This window comes from Hypomesus transpacificus, chromosome 12 (genome assembly GCF_021917145.1).
Source record: "Hypomesus transpacificus isolate Combined female chromosome 12, fHypTra1, whole genome shotgun sequence".
NCBI classification, from domain to species: Eukaryota; Metazoa; Chordata; class Actinopteri; order Osmeriformes; family Osmeridae; genus Hypomesus; species Hypomesus transpacificus.
In genome coordinates, this window is record NC_061071.1 from 3,197,961 (window position 1) to 3,223,232 (window position 25,272).

The 25,272-nt window shown below is 43.7% G+C and overlaps 5 protein-coding genes across 5 annotated transcripts; 1 reads left to right on the forward strand and 4 right to left on the reverse strand.

Moving 5' to 3' along the window:
- Positions 1 to 4,415: 4,415 nt before the first annotated feature.
- LOC124474878 (ermin-like) lies at positions 4,416 to 6,380 on the reverse strand. The gene is made up of 2 exons (XM_047031338.1): positions 5,660 to 6,380; positions 4,416 to 5,126 (listed from the first exon to the last, which is right to left on the reverse strand). The coding sequence occupies exons 1-2, from the start codon at positions 6,378 to 6,380 to the stop codon at positions 4,765 to 4,767; spliced, it is 1,083 nt and encodes a 360-aa protein (XP_046887294.1). The 3' UTR covers positions 4,416 to 4,764.
- A 987-nt stretch (positions 6,381 to 7,367) lies between these two features.
- Positions 7,368 to 11,339, forward strand: pcid2 (PCI domain containing 2). The gene is made up of 15 exons (XM_047031556.1): positions 7,368 to 7,611; positions 7,890 to 7,942; positions 8,103 to 8,192; positions 8,367 to 8,440; positions 8,542 to 8,607; positions 8,706 to 8,747; positions 8,874 to 8,928; positions 9,096 to 9,199; positions 9,362 to 9,437; positions 9,737 to 9,878; positions 10,002 to 10,102; positions 10,264 to 10,337; positions 10,616 to 10,741; positions 10,923 to 11,046; positions 11,170 to 11,339. Exons 2-15 carry the CDS (start codon positions 7,907 to 7,909, stop codon positions 11,257 to 11,259), a joined length of 1,200 nt encoding a protein of 399 aa, XP_046887512.1. The 5' UTR covers positions 7,368 to 7,611; positions 7,890 to 7,906; the 3' UTR covers positions 11,260 to 11,339.
- Positions 11,340 to 11,398: 59 nt separating this feature from the next.
- prozb (protein Z, vitamin K-dependent plasma glycoprotein b) lies at positions 11,399 to 14,305 on the reverse strand. The gene is made up of 8 exons (XM_047031555.1): positions 14,136 to 14,305; positions 13,669 to 13,832; positions 13,503 to 13,527; positions 13,277 to 13,390; positions 12,895 to 13,026; positions 12,637 to 12,737; positions 12,352 to 12,469; positions 11,399 to 12,255 (listed from the first exon to the last, which is right to left on the reverse strand). The coding sequence occupies exons 1-8, from the start codon at positions 14,221 to 14,223 to the stop codon at positions 11,618 to 11,620; spliced, it is 1,380 nt and encodes a 459-aa protein (XP_046887511.1). The 5' UTR covers positions 14,224 to 14,305; the 3' UTR covers positions 11,399 to 11,617.
- Positions 14,306 to 14,776: 471 nt separating this feature from the next.
- Positions 14,777 to 25,193, reverse strand: LOC124474879. The gene is made up of 20 exons (XM_047031339.1): positions 25,022 to 25,193; positions 24,458 to 24,621; positions 24,262 to 24,286; positions 24,030 to 24,143; positions 23,798 to 23,938; positions 23,448 to 23,569; positions 23,083 to 23,203; positions 22,395 to 22,963; positions 20,957 to 21,028; positions 20,479 to 20,599; positions 20,060 to 20,287; positions 19,704 to 19,888; positions 18,254 to 18,347; positions 17,729 to 17,889; positions 17,422 to 17,446; positions 16,984 to 17,097; positions 16,650 to 16,781; positions 16,179 to 16,483; positions 15,850 to 15,967; positions 14,777 to 15,744 (listed from the first exon to the last, which is right to left on the reverse strand). Exons 1-20 carry the CDS (start codon positions 25,077 to 25,079, stop codon positions 15,134 to 15,136), a joined length of 3,480 nt encoding a protein of 1,159 aa, XP_046887295.1. The 5' UTR covers positions 25,080 to 25,193; the 3' UTR covers positions 14,777 to 15,133.
- Positions 19,423 to 22,009, reverse strand: f7i (coagulation factor VIIi). Its single transcript, XM_047031541.1, has 8 exons — positions 21,903 to 22,009; positions 21,638 to 21,801; positions 21,528 to 21,552; positions 21,197 to 21,310; positions 20,957 to 21,094; positions 20,710 to 20,816; positions 20,479 to 20,599; positions 19,423 to 20,287 (listed from the first exon to the last, which is right to left on the reverse strand). The coding sequence occupies exons 1-8, from the start codon at positions 21,958 to 21,960 to the stop codon at positions 19,584 to 19,586; spliced, it is 1,431 nt and encodes a 476-aa protein (XP_046887497.1). The 5' UTR covers positions 21,961 to 22,009; the 3' UTR covers positions 19,423 to 19,583.
- Positions 25,194 to 25,272: the final 79 nt, after the last annotated feature.

Genomic DNA, 25,272 nt, shown 5'->3' on the forward strand with positions numbered 1-25,272 from the left:
TTTTACTCTCTTTGCGTTAAGGCCTCAATATGGCTGCCCCCTGTCACTTAGTCTTTTGTTAAATCACTTGATTCATTGCAGAACCAAAAAGAATTGGAGAGGCTAATAGGAATTCAAAGGTGATCATCAGCATATAGCATAATGCAATTAAAGAATCTGCACGCTCCATTCCCAAACTCAATTCAACTGCTGTATGACAGCACTGTGATATTGGAACAATCATGTGAGACTCTTATGAGGTTGTGTTGACATGGTGCTTGACATGGTTACAAGTTAGCAAGGCAAGGTGAGAAACAGGTAGACTAAATCACCAGGTATAATTAGATATATGTAAATGGAAGCAGTATTGAGAACACTACTTAGTTTTATGTGTGTGAAAAGAGGCAAAGCCGTATGAAATGTGTCATGATATGACAAACCACTAGCTCTATCTAGGCTAGTTTATGTGTATGTCACAGACCATCTACAGCCAAAAGTCAGACACATTGGTACCTCAATGCTGTGTGTCTGACAAGCACTAGGAGAATGAGGAAATTAGCTGCAATGAATAATCGTACAAATCTGGTTGACATATGACCACTAATGCGCTCTATCCCCTGGGGTTTAGGCCTGCCTTAAAGAGACACTGTGCTCCAATGTGTCCGCTCACTAATTGAAAGGAGCGGGGGGGAAAGGTGACCAGATTTCAGAAACTCAGGGAGGACAAGGACAGGACCATTTCCTTTGTTTTATGAATGATAAAATAAGACCATATGATGTAAGTCTGTTGGCCAGTTGGGAGGAATGCCTGGTAAGTTTGGCTCCAGTGTTGTGTGAGTTTGTTTTTCACTGTCAATCTGAACCACCCTTGTTTTTCTGGGTTTATCTTACTCTTTGGCTCTGCAGCTTCCCCCACCCACCTTTGTTTGAGTGAAACAAGTAAATGTATGTGTGTGTGGGGGGGGGGGGGCTTATTTTACAAACAAACAAAAAGAACATGGCTCACTGATGAGAAAGACAGAATTTCCACTCAAAAATATCACATGGTCATCACTGTCAGGCTCATACACCAAGAGTGTACAGTTCAAAACATTGTAAGGAATGGAATTATATTATAAGATAAATCAAACTCACAAAAACAGAAATATATTCTTTCCCTGTCTTCTGTCATTCTCTAAAGGTTTTTGGAGAGTCTGTCAGACAAGCATGATTGCATTTAGAACATTCTGGAAATCTGCAATCGGTAATTATCATGCAAAAGCATACACACTCAGTGTTTACACAGCCATTCCAGTTGTTGTCATGAAACATGCTTTAATTAGCCTTAATTAGAACTTGGATAATTGTTCGGGGGATGTGGTGAGGCCCATGAATGTTGTCAATATCCATACAGGAGCACTTCCTTATTTAGTCAGTAAATAATTATGACAATCGTGATCATAATTAACCAGACTACTCAAGAAACAAAGCTGACCTTCTCTTATAAACCAATTAAGTCAGAGTTCATCTTCCATTTGAATCACTGAAAAGGAGTCAGACAATGTTGGACACAACCATCCAGTACTGTAATAACCTGTTCTATTGTTGTTGTTTTTACCCTCAGGAAGAGGTGGTGTTCTTCTGTATCTCATCAATGTTGAAACTTCGGGATTATTTTAACCTACTTTTACTTTGATTGGGGTATCTCAGGTGGCTTATGTAATGATTTTAGGTGGAATATTGAATTTAATAAATACAATAAAACACTCATTCATTTTAGGCCTGGAAGGGAGAGATAAGTGAACATTCCTGTCCCTGCCTTGACCCTGTGTCACATGACACCTCCATGTGTAGGAGTTGGTCATTTTTCTGACAAATGGGAAATGATAGCAAACCTTGGAATACTCAGAGCCTATCTAATGTATGAGTAAAATGAGTAATTATGCTTTGCCACCCTTCCAACCCAGCTCTGTCCGGTTCTCCACCCCCCATCCTCCAACCTGCAGCAATAATACAAAGGGCATGTGCAAAGCGTGGTGACATTTATCCAGGTCGCATAGCTTTGTGATAAAGAAGATCACATGTATGAATAATGATGCCTGGACAGGAAGCTCCTGCTTTTGCATTTCAATGGACACCTGCCAGTCTTTGCCATACTGCCCTCCCCCACACACTCTCCATAAGATAAATCAATCTGGGTTTTTTTGGAATAGCAGTTATGCTAGGAGTATTTACAAGGTTTCAGTTTGGTGGAGCCAATCCTCATAAAGAACTGTTCCCCATGGCATGACGCTCATTTTCCATCTCTTATATTGAGTTGCTTTGACATTCTTCGCTAATGGACTCCATCCCATTTCAACAGCACACTACAAAACACTGGCTGCATTTGTCCTCTGAAGTCCTGCCCTGTCCTACTGGCGCCATACCACTGGAGACAACAGACAACGGAATGAATGTCCTCCATGTCTTCCAATGCTGCATTTCATAGTTCCCCCCACATTGAGAAATTACAGAGTGTGTGAAGTAAACACATCTCTCTCTTTCTCTTCATCTCTCTCTCATCTCTCTCTCTCTCTCTCTCTCTCTCTCTCTCTCTCTCTCTCTCTCTCTCTCTCTCTCTGTCTGTCTGTCTTTCTCATTCTCTCTCTCTCAAATATGTTCCACAGCCTTGCTCTTCAGCAACCCCAACAAAGTCCTCTTTGAGACAAGTGTTCACAATACCCTTGAATGTTCTTCCTAATATCAGACGTCAAGTGCGGCTGCCAAAATTACGCACTGGTAGATATGGAATCTGATGGTGACTGGTCTGCTCTCACTTACTGAATTCGTTGCCATATTGTTTGACAGGCAACAAACAGATCTCAGACCTCTGCAGCCATTAAAGCATTAATGCTTTGGGAAGATTTTAACATTTATTTTTTACAAACGATTTGCCTGATGCACCGGAGCACAGTTTGTCTCTTCCATTCCTTTCCAGAACCTACCCCGAAATTGAGCTTTAAGTATAAAAGTGTTTGGTCCCAGTGCAGTTTTAATCAGAGCTGTTCTACAGAATGTAGATGTCAACCATTGTGCTGCGGGTTCACACTCTCTCTGGCTCTATAAAACTCACCCCCATCGTTCTCACCTATCACGTTTTAATTACCTCCTTAAATGTCACCAGAGAGCGTGCTGTTTTATACATTGGATTAAGATCTCATTAACTTGAAATGGATGAAATCCGCTGTCACCAGCAGAAACTGGAACATGCAGTTACCACTACACTAATGGAGGAGGCCATGAGCTGGCCATTGCTGTTATTTTCACAGCTTCCTTCAAAGTGTTCAAGTTCAAAAACAACCACAAAAGGATGCTATGTGAGGTGAGGTTGATTTAAATAATGACACCTGAATTATTTTGTAACTGTAAACAATGTTGGTAGGGTGAAGTTAAACATAATTCAGCAAAACAATCTGGCAATTTATTTGTGTGACAATCATGCTTAATTTAAAGAAATACATTTTAGGCCTTCAGAGTGTTTTAAGTCAAGAATGAGTAAGATGTCTTTTAAGAAATTATCATTTTCATTGTACCGTATCAATGCTTCTTATTATTGCCCAAAAGCCATGACATCGGTTCTACTCCATCCTTGCCTCAAAGGTCAATCCTTGCCTCAAGACTCCAAACTGGAAGTGCTTCCTGTGACCTCCACACCAGGTTGTTCAATAAAGCTCCTTGCAGAAGAAACAGGTAGCCTGCAGCCATGCATAGTTGACATTTGCTTCAATTCAAATGAGACAGGACAATATACATCTCAACGGCCATGTCTTTCTTCTGCCTCGACCACAGCCAAGAGGGGTTCAACTTGGGCAGAGTTGCTCTGCACCAAAAGCAGAGAAAAACCTAAAATTGATCAAATTTAGTAATTTGGCCAAATGGTTATTAATAACTCAAGGACAAAGGGTTGGCATTTGCCAAATAAATCAAAGTTAAATAGATGACACTGTTTTTATATCATATTGTATGTTATATAAATATTGTATTTATTTTACGTAACAAAGAGTGAAAGTACAATTATCTGTAGCAGAATTAACTGTAGAATGAATGATAAAATGTAAGAATAAATCCAGGGAATTAATTAAGTTTATCACGTCTTATGGTTGGGAGCCTTGTTCCAATTATGATCCAATGTCATATAGGCACATGAAACAGTGATTTTATGCACTGTTGAATCTAGTAGAGCTCAAGCGCCATCTATTGTCTTTCTAGGGTATCAACCACACCTGACAGTCCTCCTTCCAGGACTTCATAACCAACAAAGAAAACTTAAGTCATTTGTATTATCTTTATTTCCAGTAAAATAGACAGCTTTGTGAAATAACTTATTATCACTGCAATACCCTATATTCAGTTTTATTAGAAATGTTCCACTTATGTGGCAAACAGAGCTCCATTAGAAATGTAAAGTTAACAGTAATTACTTTATTGCTTTGTAATAGATTAGAAAATAGACAATTGTATGTTAACTTAAGGTACACAATGTTACCACATCGTATCATTTACTAAATAATCTAACAAGACATTACTTTAGATTCTACAATTTTATCATCCAATTTACTAAAGTGGGTTTTTAGACAAGAACACATACTGTACACAAAATTATGTTCATGCCACAATATCAATAATTTCCACCACCCAGTTCATACACTATCAATAAATTGCACCTCTCTCATTTTACACATGTGCAAACACAACAGGCAAATCCCAGTTTAAATTTTCCTATATGCCCATATTTTCCCTGTAAACACAAAGAACACTGAATCATCTCTAAGTATTTATCATCGACTCAAACTCATCAATCCTTTGCTTGGTGTTCCCTTTCCGGATTTTTCTATAGGACACTGTCTTATATATTGACCCTTTTGGATGGTTCTTCTCATCACAAGGCACCATCTCGCCAGAAGACTCTGAGCTTTGTGAACTATGGGGCCTGTTATCCTGGATCCCACCACAGGCTCCCTCTTCCTCTGCCTCTAACAGGTCCTCAGGCTGTTTGCTGGTTGTGTCTTGAGTTGGTCCTTCATCTGTACTTTTTAGACCTGCTCCCATTCCAGATTGATGAGTAAGCTTTTCGGTCACTTGCTTAGTATCCTCCATTGATGTCACTTCCTCCTTCAGTGATGTGGAAACTGTTGATGTTTAAGTAACAAGGAGAGACAGGAAATACTTTTCATACAATCATTTTGTAAGTAAATATTCTTTCTGCAGTAACCAATGAGAGGCCTTGATGAATTACAATCTCTTCTTTTGTCTCAGAGAAACACTTTAATGACTGTCGACTTAGGACAATAGCTGGCATGGCATAAGGAGAGGCAGCTTGGTGGAATGTTAATTCGATTTTAATGATTCAACACCCTAGCCAAATCCCCCAATTTGGGTTTAGAATTGATTCGACAAGATAATTCTTCCTAGTTATATAGGTCCTCCAGTGCATAACATCATGACTAACATTCCACAGTAGGCCTTTTCCAACTGTGAATCTCATAGTTAACATCTGAAACAAAATAGTTTTGATCAACATCCACAATAAGACATAACATGACAGTGTGCACACATTGCTCTCTGTTTTGTTGGTTGCTTTTATGTTTTATTCATCAACTCTGAAATTCACTTTAAAATCTAGCAAATCAATGCAGTGATGCGGTGCACAGGAGCCACCTACCTTGTTGTCGTTCACCGTCTGTCTCTGACTCTGTCTGGGTCTCCGCTTCACACTCAGGTTCAGCTGCAGGTGTAGGCTGTGCGTCTTGCACAGGTGGGATATCTATACTAGGAGGTGTCTCAGGATCAGCTGGTTGTCCTAGCTGCAGGAGCGTCTCGACTGACTCAATCCCCAAGAGTGGTGTTAGGGGATAGTCAGACACCTCTAACCCAGGTGGTTCAGCTGGTGTTTCTAGCTCCGGTGGTATCTCCAGGGAGCCTGCCTCTGATCGTGATGGTAGCTCAGCTTCGACAATGTGAGTCTCTGTTGGAAGAGAGGACTGTTCTCTCTCTGTCTCAGGATCAGACGTCCTCGCGTGTGTCTGGGGACCGGGCTCTTTTCCAGGCTCTTTGTGATAAGCCGCGCTGTCCTCTCCGGACAAAATTGTCTCACTCTGGTCATTGTTGCTCTTGTCATTGCCCAGTGATGTGACAAACAACTCCCTACACTGATATTTGGCTCCAGTTCCTGCTTTCGCTCTCTCGTCTTTTGCGGAAGGACTGGTGGCAGAATTCTTTAGTTTGGTTGCAGGTTCGCTGCTTTCCTTCTGGGTCACCTTGTCAATGGCTAATGGTGGTGACGATAATGATGATGAAGAGGGTGTCCAAGAAGAAAGGTGAAGGTCAGCAATTTGAGAACCACAGACTTCAGGTTCATGGGATTCCTCTTTGCTGTCATCCATCCCCTCTTCCTCATCATCTTCTTCCTCCTCTTGCTTTTTCTCTTCCACAATGTCTGCATGTGCTCCAGGGTTCTGATCGACCGCTTCCTGGGATGTGTGCCCAGGTCTATCATCTTCATCACCATCAGAGGGAGAAACTGTTACTTCATCACATCTGATGTCCGCAGAGTACTCAGAGATACATCTCCCTGGATGGTCTTCTCCATACTGTTCTGATGTTGATGCTTCTGGGTCCAGATGGTCTACAGTTACCAGCGGTGAAAGGGCATCCCCGATCAGAGCAACTACCTGAATCACCTGAGAAACAACTGAGTTTTCCTTTGAGTCCCAGTCCTCCAAAACATCCGAGGCACTCAACCAAAATTCCATGATTCTGTAGAATATATGTTTTAATTCTCTTGGTCATTGCTATGAAAATGATCTCATTGTGTGGTTGTCAAGTTGGTCAAGAGAGACCATCAAGTCATGGCAACAGGCTTGTAAGTGTTGTATTCACATGAAGTGGATTTTCTACATCTTGAGTTAAATGTAATCGTATGACCAATGGTCTGGTGACAAACCCATGTGTTATCTAAGCACAACTAATACTCTTTTTGTGTACGGCCGCATGCTTATATGAAATAAGCTGTTAAACCTGAAGTATGTGTACAACGGTTTACAGATTAACGTTATCCACATTAGTGTACCTGACACTGCCAGGAAAAACTATAGTCTTACCTACAAGATATATGATGTGTATATCTGCAGCTATAAATGGGCTGTGGAAAACATACTGAATATGTAATCTGAAGTGGTCTGAATAAGTAAGCTTAATGTTTAGCTTTGTATGTTTTTTCAATAATATTTTTACCTGTGTCCCATTGTTAGATAGAAAAAGCAAAAATAAGCCCATACTATTTGGGATATTTCTTTACTTTGAAAGAAAAATCTATCACTACCGGAAGTATTACTCTTTATACCCGGAAACTTTCGTTTTGCGACCGGAAATGTTGAATTGAACTGGAGTGCCCGAACCATAACATAACAGCACAAGTTGCACGTTGAATTCCAGTCTACATTTGCCAAACAAATGTTCGGAAAGCGCAAATCTAAAATGTCTCTGTTGTAGCTCCCTCCCAGCGTGTTGCTTGGTGCTCGAGACTAGAGAACGGTGTACGCATCGTACTTGTTGGATTCAGCCAATTCTTGAAAGAATATATTCATGCTGAATTCAGCGAGCTAGCTAAAAAAGGTACTTCAAGTTTAGCTGCTTGTTACCAACAATGTGAAACTTTTCTAGGATAATTTTAAATGCAGTTTAAATAGTATACATTGTCCTATCTTTGTAGGCTACTCCTGTCTTTGCAAGTTATGTAGGTTAGTTGTCAAGTGTCAAATCTTTGAGTCGGCTTGCTAGCCAGCTACCTTCTGAAGCAAATCGTAATCTTAAATCAGGCATAGATGTTCTAAATTCTTGTGATTTGGAGTTCTATTTAGCCTCTTCTTTCTGTCTCTATGTTATAATCTCAGGTGATCACCGGCACACTATGGCACACATAACAATCAACCAGTATCTTCAACAGGTATGCAGACACTTTATTATTCCATGGGATGGGAAAACCGCCTCAGCCATTCTAATAAAGTTCTGTTGATTTCTGTTCTGTTAGTCTTCACATTATTCAATCCCGATGGTAATATATTAACAGTTTAACTAAATACCACCACCTTGCTCCTCTTTTCCAGATTTACGAGGCCATTGATAATCATGAGGGATCCTTCTGTGCAGAGTTGTTGTCATTCAAACACCCTCATGTTGCAAATCCTCGTCTTCAGGTAAGTAACAGGGGACAGCTCTAACCTCCAAGTTAGACCTTTTCCTTTCTTCGTTACCTGTAACTGAAGTTAGGCCTTTAGATTGCATTGTGTGTTTCACACATTCCACACATAGCACACGGCTCCCAGACATTGTCTCTTGTCCTTGATATGACGCCTCTGTTCCTGCTGCAGCTGTCCAGTCCAGAGGAGAAGTGTCAGCAGGTGCTGGAGCCTCCCCATGACGAGATGGTGGCAGCTCACCTGAGGTACGCCCACACAATGCCTTCTCTGAATTCTTTGGAAATCTATTTAATAGGCAACATGCTCTTATTAGGTATTATGTGTGTCTGTGTTCTTTGGTTTTCAGGTGCACTTTTGCAGTCGCTAACCATGACTTTGTTGAGGCCTACAAGCTTCAGACTCTGGTGGTGCAATATCCTTTTAATGGAACATTCAACGCATGCACACACTCAGTATCTTCAGTCACAAACTTTCCCTGCTCTGTCTAACCCTTAACCCTTAACTTCCTACGTCATTCTTGAAAGCATTCCAGTCTCACAAAGAAGAGAACTGGTGAGACTGCTCCCCAAAAAAACCTAGACTAGCATGCTAACATGTTTAAAAATATCTTTTCACTTAAGATCCCAAAAAGCTAGCACAGTAGAGCCTATGGAAAAACAGTGTTTGTGTTGCTTCCAGGGCCCTTCCAGTAATGTTTGTCGTTGCCCTGGATCTGCGGATATTTGCCAACAATGTAAGTGACTACAATGCATTACTCAAATACCTGTCAGAAGTCTTAAGGTTCTACACCCATACCTATCTCATGGCCTAGGCCGTTGTGTTGTTGTGGTCCGGTTCACGCAGAGTTTGAAGCTGTGTGTGTGTGTGTGTGTGTGTGTGTGTGTGTGTGTGTGTGTTCAGGCAGAGCAGCAGCTGCTGAAGAAGGGGAAAGGCAAGGTGGGAGACATGCTGGAGAAAGCTGCAGAGCTGCTCATGAGCTGCTTCAGAGTTTGTGCCAGCGACAAGTAAGCAAGCGCTGGCTCCAACACACACACACACACACACAGCATTGCATTTTAGGATAAACACATACGTAAAAGGCTGCTCATACAGCAACATATTGATGCCCATTTATACACACAGTCCAAATGTTGAGTTGTGATAGTGTCTTGTTGTGTGGTTTGTAGTCGGGCCAGCATAGATGACTCCAAGAAGTGGGGGATGTTGTTTCTCATCAATCAGCTGTTCAAGATCTACTTCAAGGTAGGACGTTGCTTCCTCCAATTTAAGCCTTGTTCCATGTGTGACTCTTTCTGTGACCTAACTAACTTGTGTTCATGTCCGGATTAAAATAAAAACACTCATACAATTTAAACTCTGTCTGTAACCTGTGAATCTCAATCTATAAATGCATGATTATAAAAAAATCTAGTCATTTGTCGAACAGATGACATCAGTGCGATACAACAATGACTTGTTCTAGGCGCTGTCCATAGTCATTGGTACCCAAAGCTGCTTTCTTTTTCATGCGTTTGTGACACATTGTCCTTGTGGATTCCCAGATCAACAAGCTGCACCTATGCAAGCCTCTAATCCGAGCTATAGACAGCTCCAACCTCAAGGATGAATACACCATGGCTCAGAGGGTCACCTACAAATACTACGTGGGTCGCAAGGCCATGTTCGACAGCGACTACAATCCAGGCAGGGCTCCGAGTTCCGCTCTTCTGAGACCACTTGTTGATCCTGATACATAGTGGACTGGTCATCTATGGGCCTTCCTCATGTTGTCTCTTGTCTCCCTCCCTTCCTCCTCCCCCCATCCAGCCGAGGAGTACCTGTCCTTCTCCTTCCAGCACTGCCACCGCTCCAGCCAGAAGAACAAACGCATGATCCTCATCTACCTGCTGCCCGTCAAGATGCTGCTGGTGAGCCACCACCAGATATACCTGCCGTTAGCTGTCACATAAAGCCTATAGCAAAATGTTAGGGTCAGTTTAGACAAGGGTAGCAGGTCTATGTGCTAGATGTAGGTGGTCTGCATGCTACCAGATGACTTGTGGATGAGAAGCTGTTTATATGGTTGCAGGGTCACATGCCAACCCACCAGCTGCTCAGGAAGTATGACCTCATGCAGTTCTCTGATGTCACCAAGGCTGTGAGGTAGGCGTCTTCCAAGACACTCTCCACCTGCCTGCAGCGCCTTTACTGCTCTGAGCAGTCCCTCAATATATTTCACCTCCCCCTCTCTTTTTCACCACCTCCAATCCCCCTCTCTCGCTTTCCCCTCTTCACTACTTTTGTCCCCCAAATCGTCAGGAACTTCTTATCGGTTTTAATTGACCAATGCTAAGGTCTTTTCAGTTGTTTTGTATTGTCAGCTATATTGTGGTAGGGCCTTGATGAAATGTCAAATCCATAAAGTTGCCCTCCGTTTCCAGTGAAGGCAATCTCCTTCTGCTGAACGAGGCCCTGGCCAAGCACGAAACCTTCTTCATCCGCTGCGGCATCTTCCTCATCCTGGAGAAGCTGAAGATCATCACTTATCGGAACCTCTTCAAGAAAGTGTGAGTCTAAGTAGACAAGCAGACACTGCCTGTTAATAGAAGAAGTCTTTTATCTGTAGTTATTCAGTTAGACAGCCTAGTGCCATCAGGTATTGTACTGTACAGTATATCATGTTGGTCCTATTCAGCAGACCAACTTGAAATTAGCACAGTTCTGAGCGCTGTGTGTGTCTTGTGTTAGGTACCACCTCCTGAAGACTCACCAGCTGCCCCTGGATGCATTTCTGGTGGCCCTGAAGATGATGCAGGTGGAAGAGGTGGACATAGATGAGGTGCAGTGCATGCTGGCCAACCTCATCTGCCTGGTAAGACACACACACACACACACACTCCTACACAGTCTCCTAATCACATTCACTTACACTCCGAATGCATTCACCCCACTGTGTCTAAACACCTCCTCCTTCCACCATCCTTCTCTCTGCCAGGGTCACATCAAAGGTTACATCTCACACCAGCACCAGAAGCTGGTGGTCAGCAAGCAGAACCCCTTCCCTTCCATATCCTCCGTCTCCTAGTGCTCCAGGGTTCTACTACTCAATAATGTGTTATGGTATTTTCTACTGTGAATGTTGAATAAAGTGTGATGTTGTTTGTATTTGGCGTATTGTGTGTTGTGAGAGGCAAAAGTGGACAAATGGATGTGACAGTAAAGCATTCACAGTACAATTTTATTTTGGTCATTTCACACTGCCAGAAGCTTAGAGATTGTCAGTTCAACTGAAGTGTAGCATATATTAAATACATTATTTTGGTTTTAATGTATCACCCTGCTGCACAAAAAAGGTTAAATGTTCCTAGTTCTGGTATTATGTAGAGTCTATTGAAAGTAGTCAGTGTTGGTAGCTCTGCTCATCAATGAGGGTTACTTCTCCTTCAAGGTTGGGGATAAACACTGACTTGTGTTGTCATCTCTGCTTCGGAAAGCTTTAGATGTTGTTCAATCCATGGCAGGTAACGAGACAACTTGGTGAACACTACACCTTGTTCACAGTCATGTGACATGGGTGAGAGAAGCATGCCAGTCAGGAAAACGGTAGCCCCCTCTAGAGTTGCAACTGGGGCTCCAGGCAGGAGCTTACAGGCTTTAGGTGTAGCATCTTTCACTTCCTGTCCTGTTCTATTCAATCTGTCTTGGCCATCGTGGCTCTTAAGGCTTCTGAAACCATGGTGGCCATTTTGGTTCTCCAGACTTTTCATGCAGAACATCTTGTTGCTCAGTGAGTGGGAGAGGTTCAGCTTGGAGCTACAGTCGTCAAGGCTGAGGTAGGTGAGGCGTGGGGGAGCGAGAGGATCCTTGTCTGGCACCCCAGTTACCCCCACTTTCCCATCACTCATTAGGATATTTTCACTGAAGTCCTTGGTGGGTAGGCACACTTTGGAGTGAGTAGGGCCAAAGGGAATGGGTAAGCTAAGTCTCAGAAGGCCAAGGTCATCCCCAGGAAGTCCGTCCTTGTAGCGGCTGTGAATATAGATCTTTTGGATGCTGACCCTTATACCAGTGGCATTGTCACCTAGGAGAAGGATCAATAAGATCCATCAATAAGATCCATTTGAGCGAGCTGTATTGTGTTCAAACTTTTTCAGTTCCAGTAAGGGCAGGTGCTCACCTGCCACAACGTAGAGTTTCTTGCCCATTTTGAGGCACTGTGCTGAGGTAAGGACTGAGTGAGGTTCAAGGATCACCCCACCACACTGCTCTTCACCTGTCCGGGTCCGCAGTGAGACCTGTCGATCAACAAATCACAAACGAACTGCAATAAAAGGATTACAAGGTTGAACTAAGTCAACTTTTTATCTTTATTTATATGTATACCACTTGACTACGTCTGGTGACTTGGTAAACCTATCTGCTTCATTACCATTCTACCTAAAAGATAGCCCCAATGACTTACTTGCCATGGACAGTGGCCATCTGGACAGGTGCGATTGCTTGCTTCTGGTTGCTTGTTCCACTCAGCCTTTTTCAAGGAGACGGTTCCACAGGGGTGTGTGTCTACGGAAACAGCTGTGAGTCTGTGATTGGGTGCACTGTGTGAATGTATTCTACGCACCGGACTACGTATATGTGTGTGGTATGTTTCAATCGATCCAGTTCTGCGACCGAAAGACAAAGACTAGAGAGACGGGTGAATTCAAGTTGTGTGTTTTACCCTCAGGTACGCAGCTTCTTTTATCGCTGTGAAGCCTGTAACCCGTCACACAGGAGCAGTGGTACGTTCCCCATTTAACTGTACAGAAGTGCTGACAGGCAGAGGCCCCTTGGGTGGGACACTGAGACATGTCTGCAGCATGTGTCACACATGCACACAAAGAAACGGTTGAAGGATCAAATACTGTATACACTCACATAAACAGATAACACTTTAGCTGGTGTGCATAAAAGGCACCAAACCAATAAATGATATTGTGATACCATCATATACCATGGCAGGGTAAACACTGTACTTAGAAAATGATCCTCTCTCCATTCATCACCATCCTCCCCACTACCTTAACAGTTGTTCAGCATGAAGGCACAAAGCATGTAATTACCAGTCTCACAGTTGAGTCCAAGGAACAGGTCAGTACAGTTACAGGTGTAACCTCCAATTTTATCGATGCAACGGCCGTCATTCAGACAGGGGTTGGGTTTGCACTGGTCCCCGTCTGAAGAGGGCAGGAGGATGGCAGGTGGTAGGAAACAGGAAAAGAGAGAAAGGGTGGTCTAGAAGAGTAGATAGATGGACCACAACTCAGCAGTTTGTGTTTTTTGACTCACCGACGTAAACATTCCAGAAAGCCTCCTGGTGTAGGGGAAAGAGAGACAAGAGACAGGTACAACTAGAAAACCACAGTATGACTTGAACACCTACTGAAACAGTACTTATGAGAGTAGGTACATTCTCTCATATATCATTGAACACAATTGTTTTATTTGATTTTACAGTTTTGGGTGTGTCCTCAAAGAATTCGCGGGCCTCCTCATAGTTACAGCGTTCCTCCAGACACTCCCTCTCAAGGTTTCCCTGCAGCATCTCCTCTATGAAAAAGTTGTTGGCACGCTTGGGCCGTAGGAAGACTGTGTTGGCGTGAGATGGCGTTCTGAACACTGAGAGATATCAGCACAAGGGGATACAGCAGAAGGGGAATGAGATCAAACACCCTCTTTAAACCATAATCTCCCCAGTTTGAGACAAATTAAAGTCCTTAATATTATTTCTGGAATCATATTAGTGGGGAAAGAACAATTTTATGAACAAATTGTTCCATGCTAAGGACTCTATGTAAACAGTCACTGAGTGATTCCAGTCATTTATTTTATGTCTTAAACAAAACAGTTACAAAACAGTTGCTCTTCACTGTGACTATAACTTTCGGTAGGCTACCTAGCACATAGCCTTCTACAGCTTACCTCCATTTTTGCTTTGGACCAGTAGGAAGCTGCCCAGAAGAGAGAAGCAGAGAAAGTACCATTGCCACAACCCCATGACGCTCCGCATTACTGCTCCAGCAAACCTCCAATAGTGCTAAGGTCCTCCTGTAGCCTCCCTCTCTTTCCTTCACTCTCTCTGACTCTCTCTCTCTCTCTCCCCTCTCTCTCTCTCTCTCTCTCTCTCTCTCTCTCTCTCTCTCTCTCTCTCTCTCTCTCTCTCTCTCTCTCTTTCTCCCTCCCTCCCTCCCTCCCTCCCTCCCTCCCTCTCCCTCTCTCTCTCTCCCTCTCTCCCTCTCTCTCATCTACAGTGTATTGCTTCATTCTCTACACTTCAACACCATACTGTAGGAACCCAGTTATGGTGAATAAACTGTGTCAATGTTTTTCAGTCATATTTGGACGTACTGGTGAAGCAGTGATGGTTTGTAAAATACCAGAACATTTCCCAAGTTCGAAGGTTTGCTTGCATACACGTCAATGTCTGCTCTCAGCAGGGATGTTGGTGGTCTGTTTGTGCACTCTGTATGTCTGTGTTTGCATGTGTACAGAGTAGAGTCCACTTAGGGACATTGTGTTTGTGAAGCTTTGGCACTCTTGTTAGGGGCATTCATTCAGTACCTTTTATTTGATCTTTACAATACAAGATGACTGATAACTGTCAGCAGCAACCACATACAAAGATATATTTTGTGGTTCATGCATTTATTTTGAATACTGCAGGATAGAGTGTGTAATAATCACTTATTCTGACTAAATGTGGCATCATTTCAATATCAAGCTTGTGGAAAGTATTGCACAGCCATTTTGGTACATTAGTAAATGGAACTGTAAAGAAAGTAAGCTGACACAGTATATAATATTAGGTTTTACAACACACCAACTAGTACCCCAACACAGAAACACAGTGTGTTTTGAATACTACCAAAAGCCTGTTTATTAACCATTCTCTTTTTGCTTCTACACATGTGATGTCAAACTTATACCCAAAGAGTGGCAGGATCTGCTCTTCTCTTAATCCTCTTTTCTTCGTTCTTGTCTTTGGGGAGGAACCTGGCCATGACGTCACGGATCCAGCCGATGTACTTGGACACCTGTGTGTAAACGCCGTATTTGCCATCGCGGGCACAGCCTTCGCCCCAGCTCACCACCCCCGTTATGAACCAAGTGTCCTTGTAGGGAGTGACGTGAGGTCCGCCACTGTCGCCCTGGCACGCATCCTTGGCCACGTTGTCGTAGCCAGCGCAGAACATGCGCTTGGAGATTTTTTGTGTGCTGGACTCCATGCAAGTGGCTCGTGGCACGTACGGGACATTGAGCCGGAGCAAGACAGTGGACGGCTGCTTGTTCTCCCCCACGCGACCAAAACCACTGACACGGCCATCGGGTTGGCGCATCAGGACGTTTTCTGCAAAGTCAAACTCTGGCAGGCAGGCAGGCAGGATGTAGTTGGTGAAAGTGATTGGCTTCTGTAGTTTGATGAGGGAGATGTCATTGTGGAAGGTTTCGGATATGTAGTTCCTGTGGACAAGCACCTGATCCACAAAGTGTTTGGCTTCGTGACCCTCATGCACCTTTGTGTCAAACTCACCTGCGGGAAAAGTCAGTCGGATTAGCTTTAAACTAAGATTCAACCAGACTCAAGACCGTTCAGTTCAACAGGACTATGAAAAAGGCCGTGGTTAAGATAACCTACCCAGAATAACGTAAAAGCTACGTGTCTGGTTCATGCAGTGAGCTGCGGACAAGATAAAGTACTCATTCAGGATGGTTCCTCCGCAGAATCCAATGTCATCTTGGTTTATCAGCAAAGCCTAGTTAGAGCAACACAGACATGAAATGTCAACTTTACAGTGAGCGACTACTTCTCACAAAGGATCTAGAAAATGACAAAACTATAACGTAACTTCCATGAGTACAAACTACATATTGGTCTATATTAGGATACATTTGTCAGTATTGGTGGCCTCATTGGAAACCATCACCTTATATTGCACACCATTGAATGCACACAAGACCCTCTACCTGCCAGGGACACTGTCCCGGTGGACATTCCTCTCCGTTGACAATCCGTGTGTCTACACGGACCTCCGGAATGACAATCTCCTCCTGTACTGGTTCCAAGACGTCTGCGTAAAGTTCATCCAGTAATTTCTGGTTGACATCGATCTGATGATCTGTGTCTTTAACTTGGTTTGTGTGTGAGGTGGTGTTGGTGATGGTAAAGGGGGTGTTGGCTGTGGTGGTGTTGGTTGTGGTGTTGCCTTGTGGCTGGTAGATGAAGATGCTCCGAGTTTTAGAGGATTTTATCACACCACATTTGAAAGGGTCTTAAGGACAAAATGACAACAACATTGTTAGGTTTCAGTACAGTCACTGTACAAAAATGTCTGGTGGATAACCACAACTGTCAGTGTCTTCAATCATTCTTTATCTTTCTCTCTCCCACTCCTTCTTTCTCTCTATCTTTCTCCATCCTTGTCTCTACTTTCTCACCGTTGGAGCTACAGGACTTGTCGTCAGAGTCTAGGACGTAACCATCTGCACAGGAGCACTCCACATTTCCTCTCTTCACCTTGCAGTAGTGTTGGCAGCCCCCATTCTGATTCTCACATAGCTCAGGGATCACTACAAGAAAGAGTGCGGACACCATCTCATACTGGAAAACTTTTAAACACTTTGTGCTCGATCATCTTGCCTGCTGTAGCTAGATGAATGTAAATCCACAGTAATATTCTGAAAATGTTTGTTGTTGTTCACTAGGTCATTGAAGTTTGGTGAATATTGAAACGATCCCAGGGCCAAGATGGATGGATAGTCGGATACATACCAATCTCACAGTTGAAGCCCTTAAATTCTGACTTGCAGTAACATGTGTACTTCCCGATCCCGTCCATACACACGCCGCCATTGGCACAAGGGATGGATACACAGGCGTCCCCATCTGTGAATGACCAAAGCCCCACTGACTACCAAGACATGTTTAAGGTGACATCAAGTGAGTTGTTTACCTCGCTCTTCAATTTCCAAGAGCTAGATCTACAGTTCAGTTCAGCGTGACCGGCTAAGGTCTTGGTCGAAGTTACAGGAGTTGAGAAAAACGTATCTAAATGGATCTAACCCATGTTTGAGGACATCAATCTGCAATTTTTTCAGCCTGGGTTTGTATAAGACAAGTCAATTTAATACAGCCCAGTGAGGTGGTAAGTGACATTAGAAGTGACACCCAGGAGCACAGAACAGTGACAGCTGTGACATTGTAACTTACCAACATATTTGTTCCAGAACTCTATCTAGGAGAGGAAAAAGATGAACAAACATTCACAAAGGGAATACTGTGTTGACATCATCAGTGATATTAAGTTACAGTGAAATTAAATTGACAATGAAAAATGTCAACCTGTCAAACACAAAGAAAGAGAGAAAAAGATCTAAAGACCAAGCGTGAGAAATAGAGAGAAATGAAAGTGCTTATTATACAATATATATAGATCTATATGTGTCGGGGATGATTGTAAGAGAAAAGGTGAATGAAGATTGTTTGTGTGTGCAAATGGGTTGGTATCTCCACATACAGTTTTTGTATCATCTTCAAATATTTCCCTGGCTTCCTCGTAGTCACAGCGCTCCTCTATACACTCCCGCTCCATGTTCCCCTTCCGTACTTCCTCCCAGCCACTGTTGGCCCTTTTGTGACGTATCAGCACCTGGCTGGCATCATCACTGGAGAGAAAGACTGGGAGGAGGGGGGGGTCACCTTCATCACATCATCATCCTCATCATAAAGATACTTTACTACTGGAATTATCCAAACCACCATCAGCATTAACAAAGATCATCATCATGAAGAACCACAAACTAACATCCCACCGAGTCCCCAGTTATGTATTTACCTCAATATAATGTAACACTATTCGGTAAACAAATTTACACCTTACTCCCATCTTCATTAGTGATATTAACCACAAGAACTGAGGCAGGAAGAAGACAGATATGACAGATATAATGTGTCTAAAACCAGATGTGTTACACTTGAACTATAACTCTGAACGAATGTTTCGTCAACAGACAGTTTGAGACGGTAGGGTGATTGAACGTACCCTCGGAGGTCACTCGATGGAGAAGGAGCAGAAAGAAACAGGTCTGGGACAGCCGCAACATGGCCGATTCTCTTGATGAGGCGCCTCTCTGGACCTACACCGTACAGTGCTGCAGAGAGAACGAGGAGCAATGGGCCCCGAGAGGGAGGGTGGGAAGGGGGAGGGAGGGAGAAATAGAGAACAAACAAGTCCGGGAAAGAAAGCTCCTGTCTGTGCGAGGAGGATATGAGGGATCGGGAGGATCAAGAAGGATAAGAAAATGGAGGGAGTAGCAGTAGTGAGAGTGTGGAGGAGGAAGAGAGGCCTTGAACAGATAGTGGGTGGAAGGAGGGTGAGACGGGGAGCAGAATGGTTTAGTGAAGGAAGGGACAAAGTTGAACAGGGAGAAGTGCTTTGAGTAAAAGCAAGCAAGGTGGAGAGAGAGAGAGCGACTTTGTAGTTCTGACTCACGATATGACTCAAGATATCTTCAAAATCTTCTGCTTTTAAATGGCCAAACAAAAAAAGATAGAGCCTTGTTCTCTCCACTAAACAGTCATGTCCCCATCAGTATAATGAGCCAATTGGAAACTTGTCTTTTTAGCCAATAAAAAGAGATTTCGCAAGGTGCAGAAAGTCACAGGGGCCATGTGAGTGCTCAGAAGACCGAATCATTGAGCCAATATTTGCCTGGTGGGATCTGTGGCTTATCAGCACAGTTGTCAACAACACAGCTGTGTTTTCGTGAAAGAAAATTCAGGAAGAAAGTTTTCCTGTTCAGTTTGAAAGAGCTTCAGGAAACTTATGAGGATTTAGGTGTACATTTATACATGAGTATTTACAGAAGTAAAAACATCCAACATCCAATCTGATGAGAAAATATGCACTGTGCTTGTCAGTGACTGATTTATTTATGAAATTCTGAAGAACCTTTACATTGAACAGAAATGTATGTAGGACAAATAGAAAATTGCCAGTGTTTAAGAAAAAAAAGATTATGCATGTATTTTAAACCAATGGAATCGCAACATGGGCGTATCTAGTATATAGGGGCTGGAGCCCCCCCAAAAGTTTCACTAGCCCCCCCAAAAAAAACGTTTTACATTTGTTTTTTCATCTTTTAAATCTAAATTTGTTGATTTCTCTTCCTAAAAGAGACTATTTTAAAAGGATATTTTCAAAAATTTATTCTGGGGGAACATGCCCCCAGACCCGCCTCGTTTTGCTGGGACACAGGAAAAATTATAGGTTTTATCTAGGGGCTTAGCCCCCCCAAAAGTGGGAACCTAGATTCACGCTTGAATTGCAATAGGGTTAGGGTAATACAAATCAACATACTACAGGACAAAAGTTACACTATTTTCTGTTCAAGCATATCAGGGGACATCGTCATTGGTGCTTTCATTGTTCTTTGAAGTTCCTGACCTCCGATGACCATAATCTCCCCCTGCTTTTCATTGGTCACACTCACAGTAGGAGAGAATTTCATTGTTGCCTCAATCCACTCCAGGAAGTTGGCTACATTGGTGTAGACCCCATAGTACCCTGGCTGGGGGCAGCCCCTCCCCCATCCAGCCACGCCCATCAGGAAGTGGGTGTTCCCATACTGGGTGACCAGAGGACTCCCATCATCCCCCCTGCAGGCTTCTTGGTTACCTTGCATGTACCCAGCACACAACATGTTGCTTGTGAAGTTGAACCCACTTTTTATGTTGCAATCAGTGTTGGGCAAAATAGGCACAGCTAGCTTACGAAGGACGGGTGAAGAAGGGGCCTGTGGGTTGCCAGGTTGGGAGGTTGGTGTGTTACCCCCAATTGTGCGCTTACCCCAACCGCTGACAGTGTGGAAGCGAACAGCCGCCAGTTCGCTCTTGGCAAATGACTGCTGTGGCAGGCAGACAGGCACAGAGTGGGTGTCAAGGGACACAGACTGGTTCAGTTGCAGCAGGGCGATGTCACTGTCACCTGTCGCCGGGTCATAAAGCTGGTGGGGGATCACCGTGGTGATGTGCATCCTCTGCTCGGTTCCCTCCTCCACCTCCAAGTTGTGTTCCCCTGGTAACAGAGACTGCACTTACATCGAGCACTCCAGGGTTATTCTCATGAGCGTGCCACAGCAGGAAAAATGCCATAGTTATAGATGCCTGTTATTAATGTGATTTTTTAAATGAGGACTGGAGGACTAAAACCTTGCATCCATTACAACACACACCCACAGACAGAGAGAGAAACTGAGAGAGCAGTACCTGTCACCACTACCATATCCTCAGGGTCTTTCATGTGGACACAGTGGGCAGCAGTGATGGCCCAGTCTGGGTGGACTAGAACCCCCCCACAATGGCTGAGCCCTTCAAGCTCCAGAAGGATCTGCAGGAAATCACTCCAGTGAGAGACTTTTACAGACAACATCAACTTGAAGTGAGAGAGAATAAGTGAAGTCTAAATGTGTTGGATATTATATTTATCGTGCTGTTTACCTGCCAAGGGCATTGTCCTTTTGGACAATGGGATGCTCCAACTAGCCTAGTTTGTGTTTCTTTAGTTTGATTCACAGGTTTAGGAATTCTTCCACATGGGAATTGGACTATGATTGGAAAGACAAACAGAGAGATAATTCAGAAAGATGGATATGACACTATGACTACGGCTTGCCATTCATCAAGTCAGGAAATTATATGTAAAGAATGTGGAAGTGTGGAAATGTCCACACCTCTAGAGACATACCTTGAGCAACACATTCTCTTCCGTCTTCACCCAGGGCATAACCAGGGGCACACGCACACTTACGCTGTGGTCCTGAACCATCACAGAAGTGTTCACAACCCCCATTCTGATAAAGGCACTTCAGAGTGTCCTCAAACACTGTGGAAATGAACAAGGAAAAATAAGATGTTTTTGGAAACGTGTGAAGACTTTCTGTAACTTGTCACTAAATTCTTCTGACATGAGATGGGTTCTTTTTACCAGTTTGACAGTATTTCCCCTCAAATCCCTCAGGACATTGGCAGGTGTAGGAGTCAGCCATGTAAATACACACTCCATTATTGAGGCATGGGTTGATCAGGCAGGGGTCGCGGCCTAGAAAGAATCAGTGATAAAGTTGGTGACACTTCGTCAGGGCACTGTGGCAAATGTTCCTTTGATATATAATATTGTAAATAAAAAGAGGAACATGGTAGCTGGCCTGCACTACTTTCAAAAAATTTCATTTACATTTTGAGTCTCAAACTTTGTGTTCAAATACTGCATGAATTTCAATATTATCAAATTAAAATAAAACTGTAGGCCTACTTACGATTATAGTTCATCCAAAATTGTTTCTGAAACAACAAAATTATGTTATTATTTGTTCAACGGAGGTTGCGCTAAAATCCGAATTAATAAAGGATGTACAAGGTAGCCTACTGTTTGGTCCTCATCCTCAAAAACCTCACGGGCCTCTTCGTAATTACATATTTCCTCGATACATTCGCGCTTGAGGTTGCCTTGTTTTAGTTCTTCGAAGAAGCCTGAGTTCGCTCGTTTGTGTCTGTGAAACAACACATGCGCATCCTCCCGTTCGATGAATACTATAAAAGTCGACAGACATCGATTGTTAATTTAATTGCAACTCTAAATTCATCCAAAATCAGGTACATTTACCTATTGCTTAAAATGTTTATATACTTACCAGCTGCAGAAACGACGCTTGAAAACAACCAAAACGCACTTACAGCTTTATTCAGCATCGTTACTCAATCGTTGTGAATCAATGGCCAAGAATGATTGGTGTCTGCCCAGGTTTGAACAGGTCAGTGTAAAATATTCACGCCCACTCCTAGAGGGTTAATAGTCATAAGTGAGTCATAAGCTTTGAGTGTTACACGTCGCCGTATTTTAGTCTTATCTCACTCAAATACTGACTGTACATATGCTATTGTTGTAAAACATTTACTCTGAATGGTGCTTATAACCCAGCTGAACTTCATGAATGTTTTATTTGATGTCAAATAGAGTTCAAATGTGGGTCATTATAATTTCATACAACCTCATGGGAAAGGTTAATTATTAATTATTTATGAGAAAGAGATCACATTTAACAGTGCAGCAGAAGTACCATCGTCAGTATAAATAATCACGACTCCTCTTGTAGTTTCAAATACAACTTTAGTAAAAATAATTATGTTGCTGCAGTGATTTTCTGGGGCTGCACTGTTGCTGTAACATTGTGGATCCATTCCAGGTAGTTGGACACCCTGGTGTAAATCCCATAATTCCCTGGCCGGGCGCACCCCTTGCCCCAGCTGACGATCCCCAGCAGGAACACAGTCTTCCTGTAGCGAGTAACCAGCGGGCCACCACTGTCCCCCTTACACGAGTCCCCTTTGCTGTCGGTGTAGCCGGCGCAAAACATGTTCTTGGTCAACGTCACGCCACTGTGCTCCACGCACTCCTGGGTGCGCATGCGGGGCACTTCCAGCCTGCGGAGGACGTTGGAGGTGGGGCCGTGCTCTCCCACCCTGCCCCAGCCGCTCACCGTGTGCATGCTGATGGCCCAGAGCTCGCGCTCCGCCAGGGAGCGAGTAGGCAGGCACACTGGCACGGCGTAGGGGGTGAAGACGATGGGCTTGGCGAGCCGCAGCAGGGCGATGTCGCTGTCCGCCGTCAGGTGGACGTAGTCAGCGTGCATGAGGATCTCAGCCACCGGCACCGTCTGCTCGGTCCCCTTCACTACATTTAAGTCGTGTTCACCTGAACACGCGTGTACACACACGAGGGAAAACACAGGCAGTGAGTTGGTAGGAATGCTGTTTCTAGACCAAACAACTAACTGGAGCATTTATACACATGTGTACATGCAGGCCAGCTACCTGCAACCACGGAAAGGGCCTCGGCCTTCAAATTCACCACGCAGTGGGAGGCGGTGATGATCCAGGTAGGTTTGTAAAATATTCCTCCACAGAAGCCCTTTCCTTTAGTCATCAGCAACACCTACAAAATCAATGAGATACTCCCTCTGGTAAGCATCTATCGTATCTCAATTACTGACAGTGCCACTAATACATAGGGTGTCAGTTACCAACTGTATGACCCTAACAAGGTGGATAAACATACTGGACATCATATGAGACTACCGAAAATGTTATTCCCACGATACTGATGGAACACATAGACTTTAAGAAGCTTCCATTGCTGACTTAATGTGACTGTTATTAACTCAATAGCTGGGTTGTACCTGCCAGGGGCAGTGGCCCTCAGGACATTCTGTCCCTCCCACGATACGATACAGAGGGTTCAGTGGTGTATCTCCCTTCTCTTTGCTTTGCAGGAGAGGGACCATCCCACAAGCTATGTCCTCTGAGAGGGTGAGAGATCAGGGGTCAGATACCACAGTGTGATTTATTACACGGGGATGACAGAGACACTGGAACAGACTGAAATTCAGATCCCTTGTTTGAGCAAAAATGTCATGTGATGAGATGAATCTTTGAAGGAATTTGGTTCTCTACATATACATGGTTATTCTGGTGACTAGAGTTCAAATTGGTCTGATCTGACACCAATTAAAGATCTTTGTCCACCCACCATGTGACAAGCAGTGTTGCCCATCCGGTTCCAGGAAGTAACCCTCAGCACACGAGCAGTTGCGCCTTCCCTCTTCCTCCTCGCAGAAGTGGTCACACCCCCCATTCTGATGCAAGCAGGAGTCAGGAACGGCCTTAATCTCTGAAGGACATAGGGAAACAACAGATAAAATGTGCTGTTCAAGGTGATAATACTGTATAAACTGGAGCTACTGTATAAATATAAATCTTACCAAGTTCACAGTTGCGTCCGATGAAGCCCGGCAGACAGAGGCAGGTGTAGGAGGATGACGAGCTGGAACAGGTCCCGTTGTTGTGACATGGGTTAGATAGGCAGGCATCTTGAACTGCAAGGATGATAGTGCACAGCTGTGAACTTGGAAGTGCAACGCAGTGATAGAACGTTAGTTGCCAAAAATGTCTGAAGGTTGAAACTGAACAAGTTGCTTTAGCTGTTAAGCTTACCATTGTAGTTTTTCCAGAACTCATCCTGAAGAAAAACACAAGAAGAAAACAATTCAGCCAGTGAGTGTTTCATGTTGACCTTGGTTGACAGGCAGACAGATGAAGGTTTAAATGGACCGTTCAGGGAAACATTCCTCTCTGACTTCCCACTCAGTGAAGACCACTCTCCATTTGCATGTTTGTTTCAGCTACTGACCGTGGCTTGTTTGTGTTCAAACACTTCCCGTGCTTCCTCGTATGAGCACTTCTCCTCCAGACACTCCCGCTCCAGGTTTCCCAGTTTCAGCTCCTCCAGCCAGCCTGAGTTAGCCCGTTTGGACCTTGTCAGCAGGCCATTGGCTTGTTCCCGTTCTAGAAACACTGGGCAACCAAAAACACACAACACGCATATCCAAATCCACAAAAATGTAGGGCAGATTGAATTTGAAAATAACTAGGGCACACATTTACTGGAGAAAGATTTGACCACAGCTTGAATACCCAAAGACAGGCCACAAAGTGTGACATATCAAAGGTATCAGATAATATGTTTGAATATTTGACAAATGTTGTTGCAGCACATTCTGGCCTTCTGTATGTGAACATTTGATCACCATTATCACCACGAACATCACAAGCACAGCCAACCACACCACTTGCTCAATTCACCTGTGTGCAATACCCAACACACTTAGATGTTGGTTAACTGGATGTTCCGACGCACACATACTCACACACAGTACATACACTCTGCAGTACCTGTAGTAATAGGCAGACTTACCCGATGCTGTGTGACAGCAGCAGATGCTTACAGTAAGACAAAGCACAGTAAGGTACATTGTGGTGAGTTACACTAAAGACTTGTATCCACACGGTCACTCTGCTGTGGCCCCCCTTTCTCTCCCCTTTCTAGTCCATAGGTCTGAAGTTAGTTACAGACTTTCATCTGAATGTCTGATCCACCCCTACAACACTGTCCCCGAACAGGCTCCTCCCCTCTAGCTCCCTGCAACTCGGTTGTGCCATGTAGGG

Bases quoted from the DNA above. Each gene is read 5' to 3' on its own strand.
- LOC124474878 (XM_047031338.1), bottom strand. From the start codon at position 6,380: ATGGATGACAGCAAAGAGGAATCCCATGAACCTGAAGTCTGTGGTTCT. The intron at 5,127-5,659 runs GTAGGTGGCTCC...AAACATCAACAG, and splicing joins AGACGGTGAACGACAACAAG to TTTCCACATCACTGAAGGAG.
- f7i (XM_047031541.1), bottom strand. From the start codon at position 21,960: ATGCTGAATAAAGCTGTAAGTGCGTTTTGGTTGTTTTCAAGCGTCGTT. The intron at 21,095-21,196 runs GTAAAAAGAACC...TCATTTCCACAG, and splicing joins GGGGAAATACTGTCAAACTG to TGTTTGAGGACACTCTGAAG. The intron at 20,600-20,709 runs GTAAACAGCACG...GATTTCCTGCAG, and splicing joins AAGGACAATGCCCTTGGCAG to ATCCTTCTGGAGCTTGAAGG.
- pcid2 (XM_047031556.1), top strand. From the start codon at position 7,907: ATGGCACACATAACAATCAACCAGTATCTTCAACAG. The intron at 8,748-8,873 runs GTGAGACTGCTC...TGTTGCTTCCAG, and splicing joins TCTCACAAAGAAGAGAACTG to GGCCCTTCCAGTAATGTTTG. The intron at 9,879-10,001 runs GCAGGGCTCCGA...CCCCCCATCCAG, and splicing joins CGACAGCGACTACAATCCAG to CCGAGGAGTACCTGTCCTTC.
- prozb (XM_047031555.1), bottom strand. From the start codon at position 14,223: ATGCGGAGCGTCATGGGGTTGTGGCAATGGTACTTTCTCTGCTTCTCT. The intron at 12,738-12,894 runs GTAAAACACACA...CTGTTTCCGTAG, and splicing joins AAGAAGCTGCGTACCTGAGG to ACACACACCCCTGTGGAACC. The intron at 12,256-12,351 runs GTGAGCACCTGC...TCCTTCTCCTAG, and splicing joins GAAACTCTACGTTGTGGCAG to GTGACAATGCCACTGGTATA.
- LOC124474879 (XM_047031339.1), bottom strand. From the start codon at position 25,079: ATGTACCTTACTGTGCTTTGTCTTACTGTAAGCATCTGCTGCTGTCAC. The intron at 24,287-24,457 runs GTCAGTAGCTGA...GTTTTTCTTCAG, and splicing joins TTGAACACAAACAAGCCACG to GATGAGTTCTGGAAAAACTA. The intron at 19,889-20,059 runs GTAAGCGCACAA...GGTACATGCAAG, and splicing joins CCACACTGTCAGCGGTTGGG to GTAACCAAGAAGCCTGCAGG.